This window comes from Hemibagrus wyckioides, linkage group LG26, assembly GCF_019097595.1.
Source record: "Hemibagrus wyckioides isolate EC202008001 linkage group LG26, SWU_Hwy_1.0, whole genome shotgun sequence".
NCBI classification, from domain to species: Eukaryota; Metazoa; Chordata; class Actinopteri; order Siluriformes; family Bagridae; genus Hemibagrus; species Hemibagrus wyckioides.
In genome coordinates, this window is record NC_080735.1 from 20580155 (window position 1) to 20602297 (window position 22143).

General features: G+C 40.8%; 2 protein-coding genes across 3 annotated transcripts; both read right to left on the reverse strand.

Moving 5' to 3' along the window:
- Window positions 1-1865: 1865 nt before the first annotated feature.
- nxnl1 (nucleoredoxin like 1) lies at window positions 1866-4344 on the reverse strand. Its single transcript, XM_058381107.1, has 3 exons — window positions 4173-4344; window positions 2806-3134; window positions 1866-2302 (listed from the first exon to the last, which is right to left on the reverse strand). Exons 2-3 carry the CDS (start codon window positions 3129-3131, stop codon window positions 1978-1980), a joined length of 651 nt encoding a protein of 216 aa, XP_058237090.1. The 5' UTR covers window positions 3132-3134; window positions 4173-4344; the 3' UTR covers window positions 1866-1977.
- Window positions 4345-6212: 1868 nt separating this feature from the next.
- Window positions 6213-21719, reverse strand: LOC131347138 (procollagen galactosyltransferase 1-like). 2 transcript variants are annotated; one of them, XM_058381055.1, is made up of 12 exons: window positions 20561-21318; window positions 16456-16566; window positions 16238-16355; window positions 14934-15068; window positions 14583-14787; window positions 11598-11717; window positions 11400-11479; window positions 10020-10126; window positions 9738-9870; window positions 9404-9531; window positions 8860-9066; window positions 6213-8646 (listed from the first exon to the last, which is right to left on the reverse strand). In XM_058381055.1, exons 1-12 carry the CDS (start codon window positions 20788-20790, stop codon window positions 8430-8432), a joined length of 1791 nt encoding a protein of 596 aa, XP_058237038.1. In that variant the 5' UTR covers window positions 20791-21318; the 3' UTR covers window positions 6213-8429. The 2 variants fall into 2 exon arrangements, with proteins under 2 accessions (XP_058237038.1, XP_058237039.1); XM_058381056.1 differs by having other exon boundaries at window positions 6218-8646; window positions 21176-21719.
- Window positions 21720-22143: the final 424 nt, after the last annotated feature.

The window sequence follows — 22143 nt, forward strand, 5'->3', positions numbered from 1 at the left end:
ATGGAAAAGGGTGTACAGAAGTGAGGAAATAAACTACCTAATTTAAATAGTCACAAAGTTATGCATCTTTCCAGAGGTTTTGTGATAGCATCATAACTGCTTACCTCAAGCAATCGAGAATATTCCGTTTACTTAAAATTTCGGACTTTAAATTAAGTTTCCGACTTTAATTCGCACAGATGTTAGCCCTGTTGCTTTCACTTTTACTTCCTCAAAAGTGAGTCTATGTGCATTAGACACTGTTTAGTGCGCAAGTGTGTAATGTTCATGGTGTCAGTTTACAGATTAAAACGACATTTTAACGCTTCTTCGTTTGTTCCAATATCCAACACAAAGGAGGTTAAAGGATGTTCATTTAGTTTTGTTTCTTTATTTTATTGTTGTTTGATTTAATGTGTATCAGCTTGATGAGGAACTACACACTTAATCTCACTTTACAACGGAAACAATCATATTTTATTCATGATCCTGTATTTTATGTTTCATAATTCTGCATCCATTAATTAACTGATAAATTAATATGAATTAACCACCACATGAATGGGATTAACCACCACACTCTGCTCATGGATTCTGGACTTTCTCACAAACAGACCACAGACTTTCATGGTGAGGAACCACACATCAGCCATTATCACCCTGAACACAGGAGCACCACAGGGCTGTGTCCTCAGCCCAGCCCTTATCACTTTATTCACACATGACTGCAAACCCATCCACTCCTCCAACACCATAGTTAAGTTTGCTGATGACACCACACCAGTGGGACTGATATCAGGAAAGATGAGACACACTACAGAGAGGAGGTCCAACATTTGGTTGAATGGTGTGTGAAGAGTGACCTGCCTCTGAATGCCACTAAAACAAAGGGGATTATTGTGGACTACAGGAGAACCCAGATAACGACACCTCCACCTCTCTAAATAAATGGTACAGAAGTGGAAAGGGTTAACAACATCAAATTCCTGGGTCTGCACATAACAAAGGACTTAACATGGACCACTTACTTGAAGTGAAGAAAGCTCAACAAAGGCTCTTCTTCCTAAGAAATCTCAGGAAAGCCAACGTACCCTCTCAGCTCCTAGTAAATTTCTACAGGAGTACAATAGAGAGTTATATTAATTTAAAGATGCAGAGATCTCCTCTTAATGATTCATAAGTATGATCAAAAAATTCGAGCCTTAATGATTTATGAGGATATTCGCGAGTATCATCAGTGTAAACATATCTATTTGATTTGTTATGTAAAGCCAGTTAGTCAAACAGATCAGGGTTTTATACAGAGGACCTTCAATGGAGCTGTCCATAATGGACATCCGGCTCCATTCCGTCTTCACTGATAGATCACTGGAAACGTGCTGCCAGTGTTTATTCAGGTTTCACTGCATTTCTTCTAAAGAATTATTTGCTCACAGACTCACCTGGCTGCACTGGGAGCTATGTGATATGAGACTGGGATATAAAATTTATTTATTAATTAAGTAAAGTTTTGAAAACAATTTTTACAAAAAAAAAACAAAACAACAACAACCTATGGCAACTTTAAGTAGATGGATCCTGAATCATTGCTGTGTATATATTGTATCTTATATCATTTAATTTAATCCTTTTGTAATAAACAGATTATAGTGCATTACCCGTACCACCCCTAAATAAAAAAAATATATATATATTTTTTTATATAAATATATATTTTTAAATATATATTTATTTCTGTATTCTGTATATCTATTTTTTTATTGCATGTTTTCATTTCATGTTTTTTGAGGTGCTTGTGTAATAAATGTACAATATCATTAAAAGCGTATTTTATATTAATTTTATTTATTTATTTTAATCTCTTAATATCTGATCACTAATGCTAATGTAGCACAGAAGCTTCTCTGTTCATCAGCCGTTCAGCTGCCACGTTGAAGTCGCTAGTCCCAGGTTTTTGAAGAGAAAATAGAGATTTTTGTGTTTTATATTCCATCAATCTCAACCCCAAGGTCCTCCTCCTCCTCCTCCTCCATCATCATCCTCCTCTCCATCCTGCTCCTTCTTCTTCTTTTTCTTCTTGTCCTCCACTTTGTATTTCTGGCGGCGGATGGCGTCGGTGAAGCTTCGTCTCTTGCTCTCGTCGTACTCCTCGTTCATCAGGAAGTTGCGGTCGATGATTTGAGCTGCTTCCTGCCAGTTCTGGAAGCAGTCTGTTCCCAGAGAGCAGATCTCCATCACGGCATTGGGAGAGAGAACCGAGCAATCAGGACGCAGAACCACCACTGTGGGAATGTCCTCCACCTCGAACATCACCTCCAGCTCTCTGTCACACACACACACACATTCCAGTGATGCTTGGTCCAGATAGTATGTAAAATGTAATCAGCTGTCAAAGATTTATTGTAATCACTTTTTATTATTTTAAATGGTCATAGTCACGTGCAGTGACCTTTAAAATCTGTAAATAAGAGCTTAAAATAAAGAATCAAAAACCAACTAAAAATTAAAGTTTAATTTTAGATGAAAACTTTAAGCTTTTTGAAATCTCAATCTGTGATTTTTTTTATTTGTTATAGTTGAGTTTTAGTTCTGCTAAAGTGTTGAGGGAGTCACATGACCAGATTTGTTTTTCACTTTGTTAATAAGATGCACAACATTTAAATCTCACATGCCTTCATCCAAGTACACATCTGATAAACTCTGCAATGTTTTTTAAAGGTATAGGAATCTCTCTACCATATAAAAAGTTTTTTAATATTTTTGATGCCTTTGGGAAATTTTCAGAGAACCACAACTTGAGCACTCCACACTAGCAGACACCCGTACTTCCTGTAAGGGTCTTCAAAGGGCAGGAAGAGGCAGCGCTTGGGAAGTTCCTTCAGGAACTTGTCCTGCTGCTCCTCCGAGGAGTCGAGTGAGATGTAGAGCAGGACCAGCTGAGCCGAGCGCTCTACGTAGAACTCATCTGTCAGCTTCTTGAAGAAGTCTTTGAGTGTTGGGGCGAATTCCTGACACCTCTCACAATCACCGGAGCCGAAGAACAGCATGAGGATCCGGTTCTGCAAGCGCAGGATGATCTCACGCTCCGTGTCCAGCTCATCGCGGTCTTTATTGTTTTTCACCAGAACTTTGTCAAAAAAAAGATCCACCATGACCTGCCAGGAGAAAATGGGGAAAAGGAAAAGGTTTTTAAAATTCCCACCCAGTTTCACAGGAATTCTGACCACTCCTGTTCCCAGTCTCAAGAATTCTGACCACTCTTATCTGCTTTCCACAGGAATTCTGATCACTCCTGCCCACTCTTGTAAAAATTCTGTCCACTCCCATTCAATCCTGCAGGAATTTTGACAGCTTCTGTCTATTTTCACAGAAATTCTGACCACTCCCACTAGCTCTTGCCAGAACTCCGACTTCTCCTACACATTTCCATTCTGATCATTCACCACGACACTCTCAGGAATTCTAATCATTATTATTGTATGTAACTGTTCGTGCTATTTTCTGATCATTCAAGCATGTTTTGTTTTCCAAACAAATAAATAAATGTGTTTATACGTTACACCACAGCAACTCTGAGCAGGACGAAGCAGTTACTGAAGATACAGAAATTGGCCAATACATGTGCCATGCAGGACCACAATAACTCCTGAGCAAATGAAAGAAAATCATGCACTCCTGATACTTTTGTTAGATCTGGATGCTCACTGCAATATGTTGCTTCTAGAGTTACATCAGTGAGCAGAATAGAATTAGTATGATTCATTTTCATATTTTACCAGTATCAGTAGCTGTTTGTGTCTTTACAAAATAATCTTGCACTTTCTATGATGTATTAAATCCTGTGACTACAGAAACTGATATGGTATTGTTTGAAGTGGAAAAATCACTCAAAACACAACACCACCTTTCACACTGACGTGCATGCTGCTGTACTGGTAGAATATGCTGTACACCCCAAATACTGATGAGATTTAATGCTCATTTAACACATCGACAAGTTGTTTATACCTGCAGTAAACCAGACAGTGTGTTAGACATGGTTCCTCTCAGCAGGACACACTCTTAACACTAATCTGATTCACAACAAGCAGCTTCGTACCAGCTAATTAATGACCAGACAAACAGCAGCTAGGGCATTTAGACGAGAACGCTCATTCTCTCTCTCTCTCTCTCTCTCTCTCGGTCTCTCTCACCTTTTATATATGTTGATCAGTGAAGACCCGTGTTCCTTAAAGTTTGATGATAAATGTGCTCTTTCCTGTTTTGAGGATTACACACTCACAGAAACACACAAACACACACACAACAGTGTTGTCCCGCTGGACGATCAACAAGAAGACGTTCAATCAAGGCAGTGGACAGAGTTCAGCATCACCCAAATTGTATATGTGTGTGTGTGTGTGTGTGTGTATGTGTGTGTGAGAGAGAGAGAGAGAGAGAGAGAGACAGAGAGAGAGAGAGAGAGAGAGAGAGAGAGAGACAGAGAGAGAGACAGAGAGAGAGAGAGAGAGAGAGAGAGATCTTAGTGACAAGCTGTTCCTGTAAGCCGCAATGGCTGAAAATAAATCCAGCTTTAATCCAGCAGAGAGAGAGAGAGAGAGAGAGAGAGAGAGACTTAATGAAGGACAAAAATACACCTTACACACACAGACACACACTAATAATTGGTCATCAGGCGTTGATTCATTCTCTAGAAAAGCAGCTAGCGCAGGTTTACATTAATGCTCTCGATCTTACTGTTTACTGTGAACGTTACTGTGAACGTTCTGTGAACGTTACTGTTTCTATAGCAACCGCTCATTCACAGAGACGTGTACAGCACACACTCCACTGACAGTAAACAGTTTAAACAAAGGTGATATGGTGAGGTTTATTTATCATTTATGGAAGGAGTCTCCAGTGTCAGCGCTCAAGAGAGAAAGAGAGTCTGGTGAGGGAACGACTTCTAGAGGTTATAACATCATAACTGAGAACAGTAAAGTAAACGCTAAATCTAATTAAAACTGTAGATGGATAAAAAATATTACATTGTAGGTTTTTGTAATTGTGGACAAAGGCCTGTGATATAAAAGCTTTAAAAAATATTGTAGTTTTTTTGTAATAGCACACACACACACACACACACACACACACACACAAACAGGGTTTTTTTTCTTCACATACACTGTAAATGTTTATGTACACACATGTTCAGCCATATAGCGTGCGTGTGTGCGTGTGTGTGTGTGTGTGTGTGTATAGCCTATATTAAGCCTGCAGACAGTCTGGTGGGTTGTGTGTAATTTTAGTTTGTTAATGAACACTGCGGTTGTCTATAATGAGAGACGCATTCTCGTGATTGTGCTTGGAACATAAAAGCATGATTCTACAAAACATACATCTCACACACACACACACACACACACACACACACACACTCTCCCTCTTCCTCTCTCTCTCTCTCTCCCGCCCCCCTCTTAGAAGAAACTCACTCGAGTCTGCAGCTGAAGGTAGAAGGTATCTAGAGAGGACACAGCGTTCTTCCACGTTTCTTCAGTGTTTCTCCATCAGTCCACTTTTTGTCTGGAAGCTTACATCCCTAATGAAGTTTTTTTTTTTTAAAAAAACTATTCCATCAAATCTGTGATCTAAAGTTACAATATTATAAAAGAAAAAACACTTAGGGAACATTATTGTGACTTCAGTCCAGACTCATACCAGATATTATGACTAGTTTTGGCTTTGGCTATTTTCAGGTTTTAAATGGTGGCCGTCGTATTAAAGCCGTCATGCGCTCATGATAGATAAACACATGGGTCTAAAAGATGATCTTCTTCTTCTTCTTTCGGCTTTTCCCTTCAGGGGTCGCCACAGTGAATCATCTCTCTCCACCTATCCCTATCTTCTGCATCCTCAACACTTACACCCACTAGCTTCATATCCTCATTTATTACATCAAAATTGGGTCTAAAAGATGATGATCCAGGCATTTCTAAAATCGTGTGTGTGTACAGAAATCTGTCTCTGATTGGGAGACACACCATCAACAATCTCCACAGAGCGAGGGACAGCGTGTGTTTTAGAGACTTTAACGGGCATTTTTCTGACTTATTTATTTACTTATTAACTCAATTATTTCCTAGGTCTACCAATATGCTCATACTATGAGGTTGAGAAATAAAGAATAACAAGTTTCTCTCTTTCTTTCACATTTTGGTTGTAATGTAAGACCGTAACACACCGTACAGAGACACTGATCACACTGTTAGCAGAAATGAGCAATAAATTAAACCTTAAGCAGAAATCACACACACACACACACACACACACACACACACACACACACAGAGCTGAAGCTGCTGTTCTCAGCTGATCTGTCTTTCATTTACTGATCATCAGTTACACCTTATATCATGATTTTTATATCATAAGAAACAGTGAGAGGAGGGAAGTGATCGTCATTCTGAACACATTACAATATAACCAGAACGCGACTTCTTTAACTTTAAATCTGACTTCAGATCCTCTGAAAACTTCACCTTCTGCCACAACTCTCTCACATCGTCACAGTGTAACACGGCGTTAGTCAGTTACAGAATCATACGACTCCCAAATGTCCAGGAACCAGTCGGGCTTTAAGGCACTGCTCTGAAATGATGATGATAAAGATGATGATGATGATGGAATAAACCTAAAAAAAATAAACAAATAAAAATAAAACTGAACAATAGCAATGGGTTAAACTAATAAAACAGATACATCAGCTTAAGTTTAAACAAAGAACGTTTATCAAATATTTGGCAACTTCAAGGTCACGCAAGTAAAAAGCACATTAGGGTGGAATTTCCTCTCTGAAGTCAAATTTCGGTTAGGAACCTCTCTGAAATGATGAGATAACTAAAATATGAAATTAGATAACAAAATACAAACAACAGGTTTACAAAAACAGAAATAAAGATTCAATCAAGATGCAAAGCTATTTTTTAAGTAAAAGAACAATCATCAGTCATGCGGAAGATTAAAAATTTTGTGTGTTAAAAAAAAATAAACTACTACTATTACTAGTAATAATAATAATAATTATAATAATAATAATAATAATAATAATAAGCCTCACTATATTAAGGAATATCAAATTGAACAATAGACGATGTTTGATTAGTAAAACAGCTGAGCCCTCCCACAGTGAACAGAAAATATCTGCAAAATAGTACAATTTATAGCTGAATTATTCCAATACTTTTTCCTCTCTTCTCATGCTCACATTTTTCATGCCTAGAATCCCAAATTCAAGAAGCAAAAGTAAAAAAAATTGCTAATTATTTAATACACCAGTTCTCTCGAGATGAACTCATTCAGAAATAGCAGAAGTTTCTGGAAAGCGCTTCAGTACACGAGTGAAACTGTTGGTCAAGTATTTCAACTCAGTCCTCAATCAGAAACAAGTTAAGATTGAAAAACTATTAAAGCTTTTTTTTTTTTTTGCACAAACCGGAGTGTTCGATTCCGACACAATCCACCTGAATGTCCCTTTAACATTAAATATTAATATTAATATAGTCCTGAAAACCAGCAGCACACTGGAGCCACAACAGAACCGAGAGATGCGAACAGACCTGATGGAGTTTGGAACAAATTTTCAATATATGATGTTTGGAACTTTAGGATTGATTATATAATGATGAAAAGCTCAGAACTTGTGCCGTAATCTGAGTTCTGACTGATCTCTCCAATAGAAGCGATGTAATATTCCATCACTTTATATTTAATAGAAATTATTCCCTTTCACACTGCCTCATGTGTATGATCTACAACAATGTGGACCTTAATTAGTGTCCCATCAGCCCATTTTAATACTTTTTGGTCTTACAGGTACACTGAATGTCTGAAGTTTGATTCTTTACTTTCTTTAATAAAGTTAGCAAGCAACAGAAGATTACTGAGCCACACATTATGTTTTACGGTGAAAACGTGTGCTAGAGGCTCAAACTTTTCTTTACTTGAAAGCTACATTAGTCGAGAACTTCAGACATTAAACACTGTGTAAACTTCTTTTGTTTTTTTAAGAAACAATTGCTTTGAAATATCGACTTCTGTTTTGTTCGTGACATCGTGGATCCTCCACATCACCACATCTGGAGCAGAGCGCTCTAAACCACAGCAATGAGACTTTTCACTCATTTTAATTCAGTGTCTCGTTCTCGTCTTGAGCAGAACTGTGAATAAAATGCTTTCTTGGTTAGTAGGCAGACTAGCTCGCTACCCGATGAGTTTCCGTTTGAAGTAAACAGTACATGTTTTCAGAGCAAAATCGCTTCAGATACATTGTTGATGCTACACTGATTTTGCCTGTTGTGTACAGCGAAGCATGTTCCTCACTACACACTCCTCTCCTTGTGCGTTTTGCTCACTAACACCACCTAGTGGTAAAGAAAAAGTTTTAGCATTTCAAAGCTTCTTTGTATGAGAGGTCAGAGGTCAGAGGTAGCGTGTGAGTGCATTGCGCGGTTCTTTTCCGAACGCTTTCGGTCCCAGTCGGTGCGAACGGTCTCGTTGTTCCACACGGTGGACGTCTCGGTGTCGCTGATGTACCCTGGATCTCCTGTGTAGTGCGTGGGGTAGACGAGTAACGGCTCAGCGGAGAACGCCCGTAGATCTCTCACCTCGTAGTGAGACATGTAGTCCTCCCTACAGAAACAAATGCTTTTAGTATCTTTACGAGACGTAGCTATAGCGACTAATAATGTCAATTATACTTATCGAGAGAAAAAACAGAAGACTGCACATGACACCATTGTGTGTTTCACCTGCAGTGAATTGGTTATTCTCTTGTAATAAAAATCTTATCCCTTTCACCGGAACTAAACCAAGACACGAACAGCGAGTGTGTTAAACTCTTACACTGGGTGCTTGTTGTACATGACGGGCAAAAACTCGTCTACAGGAAGCATTTTGCTCAGAGGCTCTGCCCTCAGCAGCTTATTAGCTCCTTGTAATGAGATCATGTAGCCCAGCGTCCAGTAGGAGTAATCGGCTTCCACCAGGTTGCGGATGTTGGGTACCGGTTTCTCTGGATGGTCCACCTGCATCCGCTTCCTCCCAATGTAACTGCATGCATTAACAAAAGAACAGATGATGCTACAATCTGAAACAATATTAATTTAAGATCTGGAAAGTTTTTATCTTCCTTTGAAGTGATGTGATGGTGTGTGGAAAAAATTACATTATGGTAAAATAATTTGGTGATGAAGAGGAGTGTGTGTGTGTGTGTGTGTGTTGGAGTTTACTGTACTAATTTGAACACCAAAGAAGACACTTTTCTCTCATTATCTCTCCGCTGCCATCCCTCTAATTATTCAGCACTGTGTAATTAAATTCAATTACACACTTAAGTGCCGTCAGTCCAGAACTGTGTGTGTGTGTGTGTGTGTGTGTATTTACTCACATTAAATCCCAGTCGAGTTCTTCTGCTTCCACTTCCTGCATCAGTTTCTGCAATTTCCTTTTAAAGAAGGGCTCGAAGCGCAAATCGTCTTCTATAACCAAAGACCTTTGCAGTCCCCGCTCTACAATCTACAACACACACACACACACTTTGTCCATATTTGATGGTAGCACTTAACATTCCCTTTAGTCTCCTCCATAATTACGGGGATCAGGACTATTTTCATGTATGCCTTTCTTTCTCACATACACACACCCCAAAAACCTTCCAAATCTCCTCCCGATCAGTAAATCACTACACTCACACACACACACACACACTCACACACACACACCTCAGTCCAGATGTTGTAGTGAGACAGGAAGCAGCCAAGTTCTCCTTTAGTGAGCGGCCTGCCATGATACGGGTCACTGTAACTCGGCAACATTCTGATCCCTAACGCACGGATCTGACTATCATTCAGTGCCCTGGCAGAGAGAGAGAGAAGGGGGGGGTGACATGAACATGTAAAACATTCTACACAGATATTTATAAGGTGTGTAAAAGACTCACACACAGGTGAGAGAGGAGATTTTAGTGGTAGTGTCTGTGTGTGTGTGTGTGTCTGTGTACATACTTGCCGTCCACTGCATTGGCGATCTTGCAGGTGATCTCCTGCTCCCACAGAGTCCTTAACATTCGTTCTCTACGATCTGACCGCCTCAGCAGGTTAATCATGAACACCTACAACACCGTAAATGTAAAGATCATCGAAATAAACTTCCATAAAAAAAGATTGTAAAAGTGTGAACTTCTGCCGGCCCTGAAGACCTCTTCCTATTTTAATAAACATTAAATCAATCTCCTTACAGAAAACCCTGCCACATCCATGATGTTTTCACTGAATCATCTATGTACATGACCCTATGAATAAGCTGTTACAATGGTAACGATAAGGCATCAGAGCGAGCTTTTTAATATAAACCTTTGCTACATATTTAAAGTTTAAATATTTATTTAACACCAATTGGACCGTTGAAGGATCACCCTGCCCGCTTCTCCCAGCTCCTCCCTTTGTACTGGTGCATGCTAAATTTCATATTTCACGCAGTGATTCACAGTATAGGGCAAAGATGGATAAATGTAGTTTAGTTTAAACAAAAGATAAAGCAGAAATGTCACAGCCCAGAAGACCGACGGACATCAACCCGGAACCACCAACACCAAAAAATAAATAAAATCAGGCGGTACAGTGAAAGCTACCTGGCTTACGGTTTTACATGGATCAGAGAGCAAGGAAATAACGAGAATAGTGTAATAACAACAGACAAACTTAACAGTTTCAAGGCCAAGATATACTGAAAAATAAAAACATTGATATGTTTCCTGAAACAACAGAGGACCCACTTGTAAGACCAGGAAAGGTTCAAGTATTCCTTCCCTGCTGTTAATGAAAACTTTGACTGGATCTGTGATATTGCCAATCAAAGTGCAAAGAAGAACTGGCGGAACTCTGTATGGATTGCACTTTAAAATGAAAATTTGGAGACATATCTTCGGATGAATTTTGGCTGCGTGTGGGACACGAATACCCATCTATTGCAGAATGGGCCGTCAATGTGCTGTTAACGTTTTCAACTTCTTACTTATGTGAGCTAGCATTCTCATCCCTGGAAAATGTGAAAAACAAAAAAATCAGCCTGTTGACATGTGTCATCCAGTTGTAGAAGACAGATAGTTCATTTGAATGGGCTGTTTCACCTCATATTATGTCTGTTGTGATGCATTCATAATAAATTTATGCTACTGTTTATGCTTCATTTGTTGTTTACTCATCTGGATTTAATTTTATATTTGTATGTACGCATGCACATTTAGTTTAATTGAGTTGGGGTGCCGTGGAAAAAAAGATGCTACAAAGGGGTGCTGTGCTTTCTAAAAGTTTGGGAACCACTGTTCTAGAGAATTCATCAACACCTGACCACCAACCAGGATAGAATCAGAAATTCATTCTCACCTCATCAAAGCCCAGTTTGTCGGGAAGTTTAGGAGGGACAGGAGGGAGATGCACCGAGGGATCCACCGGAGAATCGTTCACTGAGAACAGAGAGATGAAGTTCGTACAGTTTAGAGATCCATGAAAACAACCGTGATGCAGCATAACATTACAAGTTAAAATTGTATAGACCACAAACAATCCTTAACAGGAACTGACCCATGACCTCGAGCAGCGTGTGCAGAAAGTTATCTGCCTCGTCTCGCAAGGATTGATGGGTATGCAGTGGGACAGGGGTGTAGCCATACGTCTCTCGATTACACACATACATTTGAACATCTGGAGAATAAGAGAGACACTTTTTTATTTTTATTTTTACATTTTTCTACAAGACAACTGGCTTAGAGTTTATACTGATAATAGAATGTGCAACAGTTACACAAAATCACATATTTTGCCAAAACTGAGATCTAAAACCAAGAGACGCAGAACTGCATTCAGAAAAGTTGGATAAATTAATTAATTATGAGAACTAAAGTAAACGACCATTTAATGCTGAAATATAGCTTTAAGATAAGGTTCTTTGGATAATGCTTATGTTCAGAATAAAACATTTGAGGTTGAGCAGTTACAGAAGAACAATCAACCCCATGGTAGTGTCACATGACCTGACAGCATGTCAGAACAGAACAAATGCCAAGTGTTTTATTCCTCTTATAGTTCTTTTTTTGTGTTTTTTGTGGAATCTCTTAAACTATAATCAGTGTTTTTTTCAGCAGCCTCTCTTTATTCTCTCTTAAAATTAATACCACAAAAAACGTTACTATAAAAACCACAAAGAAGTATAAATTCCTGTATACTGAAAATGTGAAAAAACTACAACAGGTTACATACGTAACCCAGGGAACGAGATACTGTGTCATGGCTGACACATTGGGAATGCATCTTTTCCGAAGTTGTGTCTGATGCTCTGTATGAAATCACACCGATTTATCAGCTTGGGTAGGTCACGTGATGAGCATTCCAACAAGACCATAAAACGGCATCTATGTCACATTACCCCAGCTTCTACTTGTCTGACATAGCATCTCGTTATGTTCTCAGAGAACCAGGTTAGTTTTCCTTTGAGGAAACTCGGTGCTGCATCATGGCTGATGCTATGGTACTATGGTCTATAACTCCTCGTTAGTATCGTGGACAGTATCTCCGCCTGTCATGTGGAAGACTGGGATTTGATTCCTCAACGGGGAGACACATATCTTCATGTAAATTTCCCATTGGGGTGAAAAACGTATCTATCTATACCAATGCCACCACATGCTGGGAGATGTCTGTTCCAGAGGTTGTGAAAGGGCAAAAATGACCTGGTAGCAGAGCACTATAAGCCCTGTAAGGTCCAGGTCCAGGTTATAGAATCTGATATGGGTGTGTGGAGAGGACCAACCTGCCGCAGCACAAACATTTTTTGTCCTCATTTTTTAGCTCATTTTTGTCCTGTAAGATCCAGGACCCAGGAGTGGAGCTGTAGTGGGTTGGTCCTCTCCACACACCCATATTAGATTCTGCACAAATATCCTTGAGCAGAACACAGGGCAGCCTTGTCCATGTCAGAACACTAGGCAAGAGGGGGCAACTCACAGGTCCTGCAGAACTACCATTCTTAAGGCGACTAAGGCTAATAGTGGGGATGGTGGGAACTCAAGTGTTTAAGGCTCTTAACCACTGTGGTTAAAGCACCACCAAGCTGCCACATTTGGGCCCTTGAGCAAGGCCCTCAACCCTCCCTGCTGCAGGGGCACAACATCATAGCTGACCCTGTGCTCTGAGCCCAACCCCAAGGATGGGATATGCGAAAAAGTAATTTCACTGTGCAGTAATGTATATGTGATAAATAAATACAACATAATTTAACTTAATAGTAGAGCCATTTCCAGAGTCAGAAACTCTTCAGAGTCTGACTCACTGGCTCAAAGAGAGCTTAGAGCAGCCCCTCTAGGACAACTGAGAGGTCTTAGGAGAGGAGACATGGTCTGCAGGAAAGCCTCACCTGCCTGGCCCCGAAAGCGAGATACCAAAGAACAGGCACATGACTTGCAGCAATGACTGCCATGTATACCTCAAAGAAGAGGGTGATAGACCCTCAAAGAAGCATGTCTGCAGGTGCTCTAGCACTGTACTAATAGGGCAGTAAACTAGATCCTGACGATGCCAATTACACCAGAGGTGAAAGTTCAACATAGCCTCCACAACCTTGGTTGGGAGATCAGATTCTAGGAGCTGGTATTCTCTCAGAGGCCAGACCAAGAGGTTCCAAATCTGCACCCGAGAGAGGAGGTTCAATCTAGGCTTCCAGAAGGGAAATTAGGTCCACAAGCCAGACTTAGGGCCAATAGGGGCCACCAGTAACAGACGGACTTGGACGTGGTGTACCCTATCTAGGACCCCTGAGAACAGAGCTATCAGGGAACACATACATTTGCACCATAGCATCCAGCCCCAGAGAGCCTGGTGAAAAGAGAAAGGGGACAGTGGGTCGACTCCTCAAAGGTGAACAAAGCCACTTCTGCCCAGCCAAAAATTGCCATATGCATTCCATCACCTATGGGTGGAGATGCCATTCCTTGGGCCTCAGCCCATATCTCAGCAGGAAGCCTGCTTCCTGAAATCTGGTCTCTACCTAGGGCAAGATCTGGTGCGCCAACATGAACAAACGGCTGAATAGTTAGCAATGGCCTTATAAGGATTATTCCATGACCTTGGCACCTCACTGTGGAAGTATGGGAAAAATTGGAGACGCCTGCATGGAGATGAAAGGCGGAGTAAAGTCAGGGCATAATATATCTTCTTTTTCCATAATCTACACAGACGGGGCAAACAATCGACACAAACATACACAGAAAGCTTCCTGAAGACAAATAAGCTGGAGTAACTGTGATGTAGATGTCCTTTTATGGTATTGCTGATGCACTCAGCTTTGTCACATGACCTACCCGAACTGATAAATTTCACACAGAGCATCAGACACAACTTTCATAAAGAAGCATTCCCATAGCGCCAGCCATGACTCAGTGTCAAGTTCCCTCTAAAGGGAACTTAAAGTTCCAGCTTTACCTTTGACTGTTACACAGCACTGACACTGAAGATTCCTTCTATAAGTGATAAACAATTCCTTGCAAGATCACAAACACACCCACACACACACACCTGCCATGCGGGCGGAGAAGGCGAACACGATGACATCGTCGAAGGCCCAGGTGTAGTCAGGGTGTGGAGGATAGAAGGCCAGCTGGCTGGAGGCCTGTTTCCTAAGATCCAGCAGGAAGGTGGAGTGAACCATGGGGACGCGGAAGCAGCCACGCTTCTCCTGACTTCTTATAGGCATGTAGTCTGGTGTACGCCTGTAGTAGCCCTGCACACACACAAACACACAATATATATTTCATACAAGCACATATACGTATATGTACTTTAATTACTGATGATTTCATTCAACATAAACATATAAGACATTTTTAACAACACACACACACACAGACAAACACACACACACGCTACCTGAGAGGTCATTCCGCACCAGAAGTTGGAGTAGGCAGCTCTGGACTTCAGCATTGGTGCCACAATGGTTTTATTTTCCTTTATTAGCTTCCAGAGGATGTCAGGGTTAGTGAGAAGATTATCACAGTCCACCAACTACAGAGAGGAGAGAGTGAGAGAGAGAGAGAGAGAGAGAGAGAGAGAGAGAGAGAGAAATGTCACAGCACATCCAGCAAGGGACAGTAAAGATGTTCACACACTTTTGCTCTGTAGTGGACTTAGACATACACACACACACACACACACACGGTTATAATAACAGACATTCGGCTCACAGTGAACATCATACAGCAATCTAAATGTCACACATGGGATAGATTATAACCCTCTACACAGAACGCTAAAAAAAAAAGACTCTAATCAGAGAGTAGAGATTCTGGAAATATTATAAAACTTAAACAGCCATCTACACGAGACGCGACACGACATTTGACCCAATGAACACAACTGGTTTTTATGTAAAATGGATATTTTCATGTGACTGAATGAAAGTGTTTCTGTTTATGGTGAACTGAGGCCAGCCAGAGCTAACCCCAGAAGCCTAGCTTCTGACAGTGATATTTTTAGTTATTTCCATGTCATTCATGCAGCAGAAACATCTGGAGTTATTTTTTGGGGGGAAAAAACACTATGAGTCTTATTCCAGTCACTCTTAGACTCTAGCATCAGAGTATTGGACATGTTTGAGTAGTTAGTATTAACCTTCGACAACGTGTGTTTAGCGTCTTAACAGCTAATGCAACCACGTTGCTAGCAAAACAATGCTAGCAAGCAGAGCTAGATAAAAAAAAAACCTAGCGTGTGTCAGTGGAACTTTGTTTTCAACAGAAATGATGAACAGCAGGTTGAACCACACACTTTAACACCAAAGTCCCACCCACTAGTGTTTGATTGGTTTAGAAGTTCACCAAAAAAGTGAAAGTAACAATTGCCATAAGCAAACAATCATCTTTCCGGGTGGCTCCTCTATCACCATGGCAACACGTCAAAAATCATTTAAAAAATTTAAAGCTTCCTGTTCCTTGTTCTGCTTTCCTCAGTTAGTTCAGATAAAACTGGGCTGTCAGGAAGACCACAAGAAGTCAATATTTCCATATAGGTTGAACTTTAGTTGGATAAAAGAAAAGCACAAAACATGGAATTGTCACTTTTACTCACTGCTTTCGCATGGAGAAAGGAATGTATCCGTCTTTTTTTCTATGTTTCTATAGTCGCCCATGGATACAGTTCATGGTTTCACTTCCTTTTGAGCTAAAGTTACGTACCAGAAAGTAGTCTGCCCACATCTGCCTGGCGGTGTCCAGCGCTGCCTGTCGTAGCTTCATCACATGCTCATAGCGTAGATCGGTCCAGTGCTTCGGTCCGTCCTCATCCTCATACTCGCTAACACAAACACAGAGCACAAAAGTACATGTAGGCAACACAAGATCATATTGAATTTAATGTCAGCCTTCACTAACTGCTTCATGGGGATTTCTCTCACCTGGGCTCCTCCTGCGGTCTCCACTCCACATAGTGATACAGATTCTGCACTTTAATGAGCCACTCACGCAGGATGAAAACCGTGTTGTCCGTGTTGTGGTCCGTCGCCACCCTGCAGCCAACAGAACGAGGAATCGGTCAGAGGTGAGAACGGACAAAATTCAAATGAGCAGAAAAAGAGTTTTATACAGCATTATTTTGCTCAGAATATCTTAAGAGTAAATTACTGTGTATGAGTGAAGTGTTGGTTAATGAGCAGCTCGATGAAAAGAAAAAGATCTTCACATGTTTTTATATCCTGAGAGTCTCTAAGGAGCATGGATTCATATTTCTATTTTCATTTCTGGGGAACATTTAAAAAAAAATGGCAATTTAGATTAATTCGTTTTAAAATTATAAAAATTGTCTTGTGCGCTTTAAAAAAAAAGGATGGGATTGGGCAAAAAGAAAAATTAATTTAAAAAAAAAGTCATTCAAATGCACTTGCATTAAACAATAACGAACCAATCTGGACCAATTTTGACAAATCTCACCAAATAGAACCTTAAACCCAGAAAAAAAAGTTAAAGTTAAGTTGTCTTTATTTGTCACGTATACATTGTGAAATTTTTACTTCACATATCCCATCCATGGGGGTTGTGGTCAGAGCGCAGGGCCAGCCATGATACAGCGCCCCTGGAGCAGGGTGGGTTGGGGGCCTTGCTCAAAGGGCCCAACAGGGCAGCTTGAACCCGATCACCCGGTCAATGGCCCAGAGCCCTAACCACTTGAGCTAACACCAAGATATTCAACTCTCAGGACAATCCAGCTGTTTTACTGATGTATTTTACATTCAGACACAACACATGGGTTTGGCTTTTGTCTGCACCACAGATATCTGAGTTGGAAATCTGATGCATCACATCACACCGTGTCACAACCTACACCACAGAGACAACAGTAAAATGATTTCCATCTCTCTCTCTCTCTCTCTCTCTCTCTCTCACACACACACACACACACACACACACAGAAAGGAACTTATGAGTCAGATGTCTGCATCTGTCTTACTGCATGATGGGAAATATTTGTTCTGCAAAAAAAAAAATGCAACTAAACCTACATTTTTTTGGAGGCAGACATAAAGAGCAGATCTGGTTTTTATCTCCTTCATTTGTTTTCTTAAGTAGAAACACTGGTCTGGTGATGCTTCCCTTCCAGATTTTATATCAAACATCTTTAAGTGTTAGACATAACTGGAAAACGAACTATGCTGCCAAAAGTTTGTGCACTCTGATTAACACCTCACTCCCTCCCTCTGTGTTATAATCCACTCCACTCTGCTCTTCTCTTCTGGACGGTTCTCCACTAGATGTTGGATTGTGTCTGTGGGGATTAGTGTTCATTCAGCTACAAGAGCATTAGTGAGATCAGACTCTGATGTTCAGATGATGAGTCAGTGGGGTTGAATCAGAGTCTCCAACCTTCACCTTTACACCACGTCTTTGTGGAGCTTCATGTGCACAGGGACATTGTTATGCTGGAGCAGGGTTTGAGTCTCTTAGTTCTAGTGAAGAGAAACTGTAAAGCTACACACACACACACACACAGAGAGACATTCTGTACAACTGTGTGTCTCAGACTCTGACTTCTCTGGTGTATGGAGCTTTTGGTTGTTTTTACATGGAAGCAGGTTTAGTGTGTGTGTGTGTTTTACTTGTGAAATTCATGCCAGAGTGTGAGAACATAATAAGTCTCTGCACACACAGAGGCAGCACTCCAGCATATGTGTGTGTGTGTGTGTGTGTGTGTGTGCGTGTGTGTGTGCGCGTGTGTGTGCGTGCGTGTGTGCGCGTGTGTGTGAGAGAGAGATTGAAGGCTGCAATGAAAAGACAGTATTTAACTTTCATCATCCATCATCATGATTACCTTGACTTAGTCTACTAAAATGTGTGTTAGAAGTGAAGTCAAATGACTGTGTGTGTGTGTGTGTGTGTGTGTGTGTGAGAGAGAGAATTATAGCTGGAGTGCTGCCTCTGTGTGCACAGAGACTCACACTCTGGCATGAATTTCACAAGTACACACACACACACACTCCTGAAGTGAACTGTTCAGTAATACATTACTGAACATTAATTACATTAATTAACATTAAATAACATTAATTACATTAATTAATTACATACATTAATTCATACATCCTGAATATTAACTCTGATCTCTTCTCACTTTTAAGACAATTCCTCATCACACTGTATGAGATCATACACTGACTCGAACCCAGTCTGTGTGATAGACAGCGTGAGTCTCCATGTCAGAGTATGAGATAAAGATCCTCTAACGATAGACTCGAGATCCTGAATCAGCATGATCTGGTGCAGCAAACAGGTTCTCGTAAAGAAACTTTCTTCACTCTGAGTTTGCTGTGATCCTGTTGGTGGATTTTAACTGATTTTATTCTGAGAATTTAATCAGAAATTTCACACTCTGTGTCACATTAGTTCTCAGTCCACGATTTACATTTACAGCATTTGGCAGATACCCTTATCCAGAGCTAATTACATTTTTATATCATTATATAAAACTAAGGATTAGGGGCCTTGCTCAAGGGCCCGGCAGTGGCCTGAGATTTGAACTCATAACCTTTCCATCAGTAGTCCATTACCATAACCACTAAGCTACCACATCCCTTCCCAGATTATATCATTAGACCAGTAACTGGCTCATTGAGACCCTCTCTGTTTACATCCTGTCTACAACCTAAAGATAAAGCCCTAAATTCCAGCTGTGACCTCACATGCCCTCGATCTGCTGCTGCATTAAACACAGTCTGTGTGAGAAAGCGTGATGTAGTGAAGGATACTCAGCGTGTGCCACCTCACCACTCGGCTCTGTGTATAAACTCTCTAAAGTTAAAGAAATATTTACATAAATCCGGCCTCAGGACGGCCAGAGCAAAGAGACGTACTGAAATAAACTCACACACACACACACACACACTGACCTGAAATTGAGAATCGTCAAACGTGTGCAGACCTGCACCGGCTTCACACTCGTTACTTCACAGAGTGCAACGTGTAAGAGGTGCGACGTGTCAAATTCTGCTACTATAACAGGTGGAGGATAAAATAATACTTTACAGATGTGTTAGAAATCCGTAAGTGCATGAGGTCGAGTGTGTGGCTGAACATGTTTAGCTCTTCGTGCACGTGACAGTTGTGTTCCAGCTGTAGACAAGCTGCAGGTAACACATGCGGCCGCTTTTGTTTGGAAAATAAACAGGTAGAGGTAAAGCTTTTTGAAATGAGATCATCAGAGCAGTGGTTCTGGAGATCTTTCAAAAACAATTCACAGGCAAGTTATAAGCAGTAATAACACACCACTCCGGATCTTTCCACAAACGCGTCCTTACAGGAAAAACATCACCGTAACCTCAATGAAACAATAATCTGTTTATGTTGAGCTTCCATCGTAGCATGTTGCTATGGAACAATAAGGTATCAGAGCGAGGGCATTGATATAAACCTGCGCTACTGTCAGAATTGCTGTTAAACAGAATTAATCAACACCTTCTGACCAATCAGAATCCAGAAGTCACCGGCTCTGTGCTGTAAACTGTTATATTGTATAACTGATCATTGTGTGGTGATTTCAGACTTATACTATGATTTAAAGGAGTTTTTAACAGATTTCTAACAGCGGCCTGTGTGTTGAAGTGAAACGAGGAAGCCATTATCCTCACTCAGTCATGTGCTAAACTCATTCACTGTGCTGATCCCAGTGCGACCCTGCAGGGAATGTTTTCATCACCTGACCACATTCCTTCTCTCTCTCTCTCTCTCTCTCTCTCTCACACACACACACACACACACACACAAAATGTCAAAAATGCATTATAATATCAGCTCACAGTTGTTTGTACCAATTTTTAAAAAGAACAATTTAGGAAAAATATGGATTTTTTAAAAGAATTTTATGTTTTTGTTTGTTTGATTGTTTGTTTTGTTTACAAACATGTAAATTTTCTCACATGTAATCTTGCTTGATGCACTGACTTGTGTTCAAAATGTTCTTTACAAATTTTAGAGAACCTAACAAAATCAAAACAAATAGATCGCTATACAAACCGTCCTGCTCTTTTGTGTGGGTTGTATTGAAAACATGTTTTTTTAACTTCTAGAGATGATGATGATGATGATGATGATGATGATGGGATGCAGGGCAGGAACCAGAGGTATGAAGATGAATGTCTGCCAAAAACCAAAAAGGTACGAAAGTCTTTAGGTTGAGTGACTGCACCCTCAGATGGACCGTTTTTTTTTTTTTCACCTGAATGTTCTCGGGCTGATTTCACCATCCGGCTCTTTCGCTCCAAAAAAGCCGAGTGGAGCCGAATACAGCCGAGAAATGCCGAACAGCAACCGATGGGGGGAGAGAGAGACAGAGAGAGAGAGAGAGAGAGAGAGAGAGCTGCAGCGATGAACAAGCTGATTGTAGAAGATTTGGACACGTCTCAACCCCCCCACCCCACCCCTAATTAAATACTTCCTTTAGACTTTACACCTGACAGTCTTGCTGATTTAATCTCTTTGTAAAAATAAGGATGTTTTATGATGATGAAATGGGCAGATCCACAGAATTAAAGAAAATGTGGTGTGTTTAAATCACCCTGGCACGCGCATGGCTGCACTTCCCGTTCTGCTGAGGAAATGATCCAGAAAATGAAAGAACAGACTTCTCACCATACAGCGATGCGGTCCTTGGGGTAGTGAAGGCGGTCGATGGCACCGAGGACATGCGGGAGAGAGTGCTCCGAGTTGCGGCACACTAGCGCGAGCAGCACGCGCGGTGCCAGCAGGGGAGACTCGGGGTTCCAGCGCTCCTCCGGAAAATATCCCCAGCACGGGGTGAGCACGAGCAGCGCCGAGGCGGCGGAGAGCAGCAGCGCGCCCCGGTGCATGGCGAGACTCTACACTACAGAACGCACGCGCACCGGCACCGACACCGAGATCCTCCCACTATCTTTATACCGATATACCGACAAGCGATATGAGAGTACCACCCTGATCACTCAGCCGTTTCTCCGCGCATGCGCACAGTCAGAAGCAGACACTGAAACGTTGATGGAACATTTTCAGTCATCATTAAAATACATCGTGTATGCTTAGTTACTGATCACGCGACACCACAACACAACAAACCACCTAAAGCCGACTGTTACACGTTACAGTATGATATCATGTCCCGCAGCAGTGTTGACCCCGCCCCTTTAAGAAGATCCAGCGCTTTCCAGACAGAATGTACCAGAAAGTTTAGGGGGCTTGGCTAATGAAACAAGGGGCGTGCCAATATCTAACGGCACCCCCACAGACAGACAGATGTGAAACACCTGGTTGGCAGGAATTTGTTTTATATCAACAGTGTAAATAACACAACTGTGTAAATAACATTTTTTTTGGATGGATGAATGGATGGAAAAATAAGTTTCACTTTATGTGATTTATGCACGATTTCAGCCATGTCACTGTTTCAAGCGTAAAGAGTCACCACTCAATCATTAGAAATAAACTGTTTATCTCATTAAAAATAAATAAACTGGATTTTTATGTTAAATATCAGGTTCCTGAAATTCTTTAATTGGAATACGTTTGTCATTGGCTCTAAATAAACTAATTAGAAACATTTTGATGTGGAATACTAAGCATTTCTA

Coding starts and splice junctions, on each gene's coding strand:
- nxnl1 (XM_058381107.1), bottom strand. CDS start 3,131: ATGGTGGATCTTTTTTTTGACAAAGTTCTGGTGAAAAACAATAAAGAC. Junction 2,303..2,805: donor TTTGAAGACCCTTACAGGAA/GTACGGGTGTCT, acceptor TGTGTGTGACAG/AGAGCTGGAGGTGATGTTCG.
- LOC131347138 (XM_058381055.1), bottom strand. CDS start 20,790: ATGGTGAAATCAGCCCGAGAACATTCAGGTGAAAAAAAAAAAAACGGT. Junction 15,069..16,237: donor TGTGGGCAGACTACTTTCTG/GTACGTAACTTT, acceptor TCCTCTCTGTAG/TTGGTGGACTGTGATAATCT. Junction 9,532..9,737: donor ACTACAACATCTGGACTGAG/GTGTGTGTGTGT, acceptor TGTGTGTTGTAG/ATTGTAGAGCGGGGACTGCA.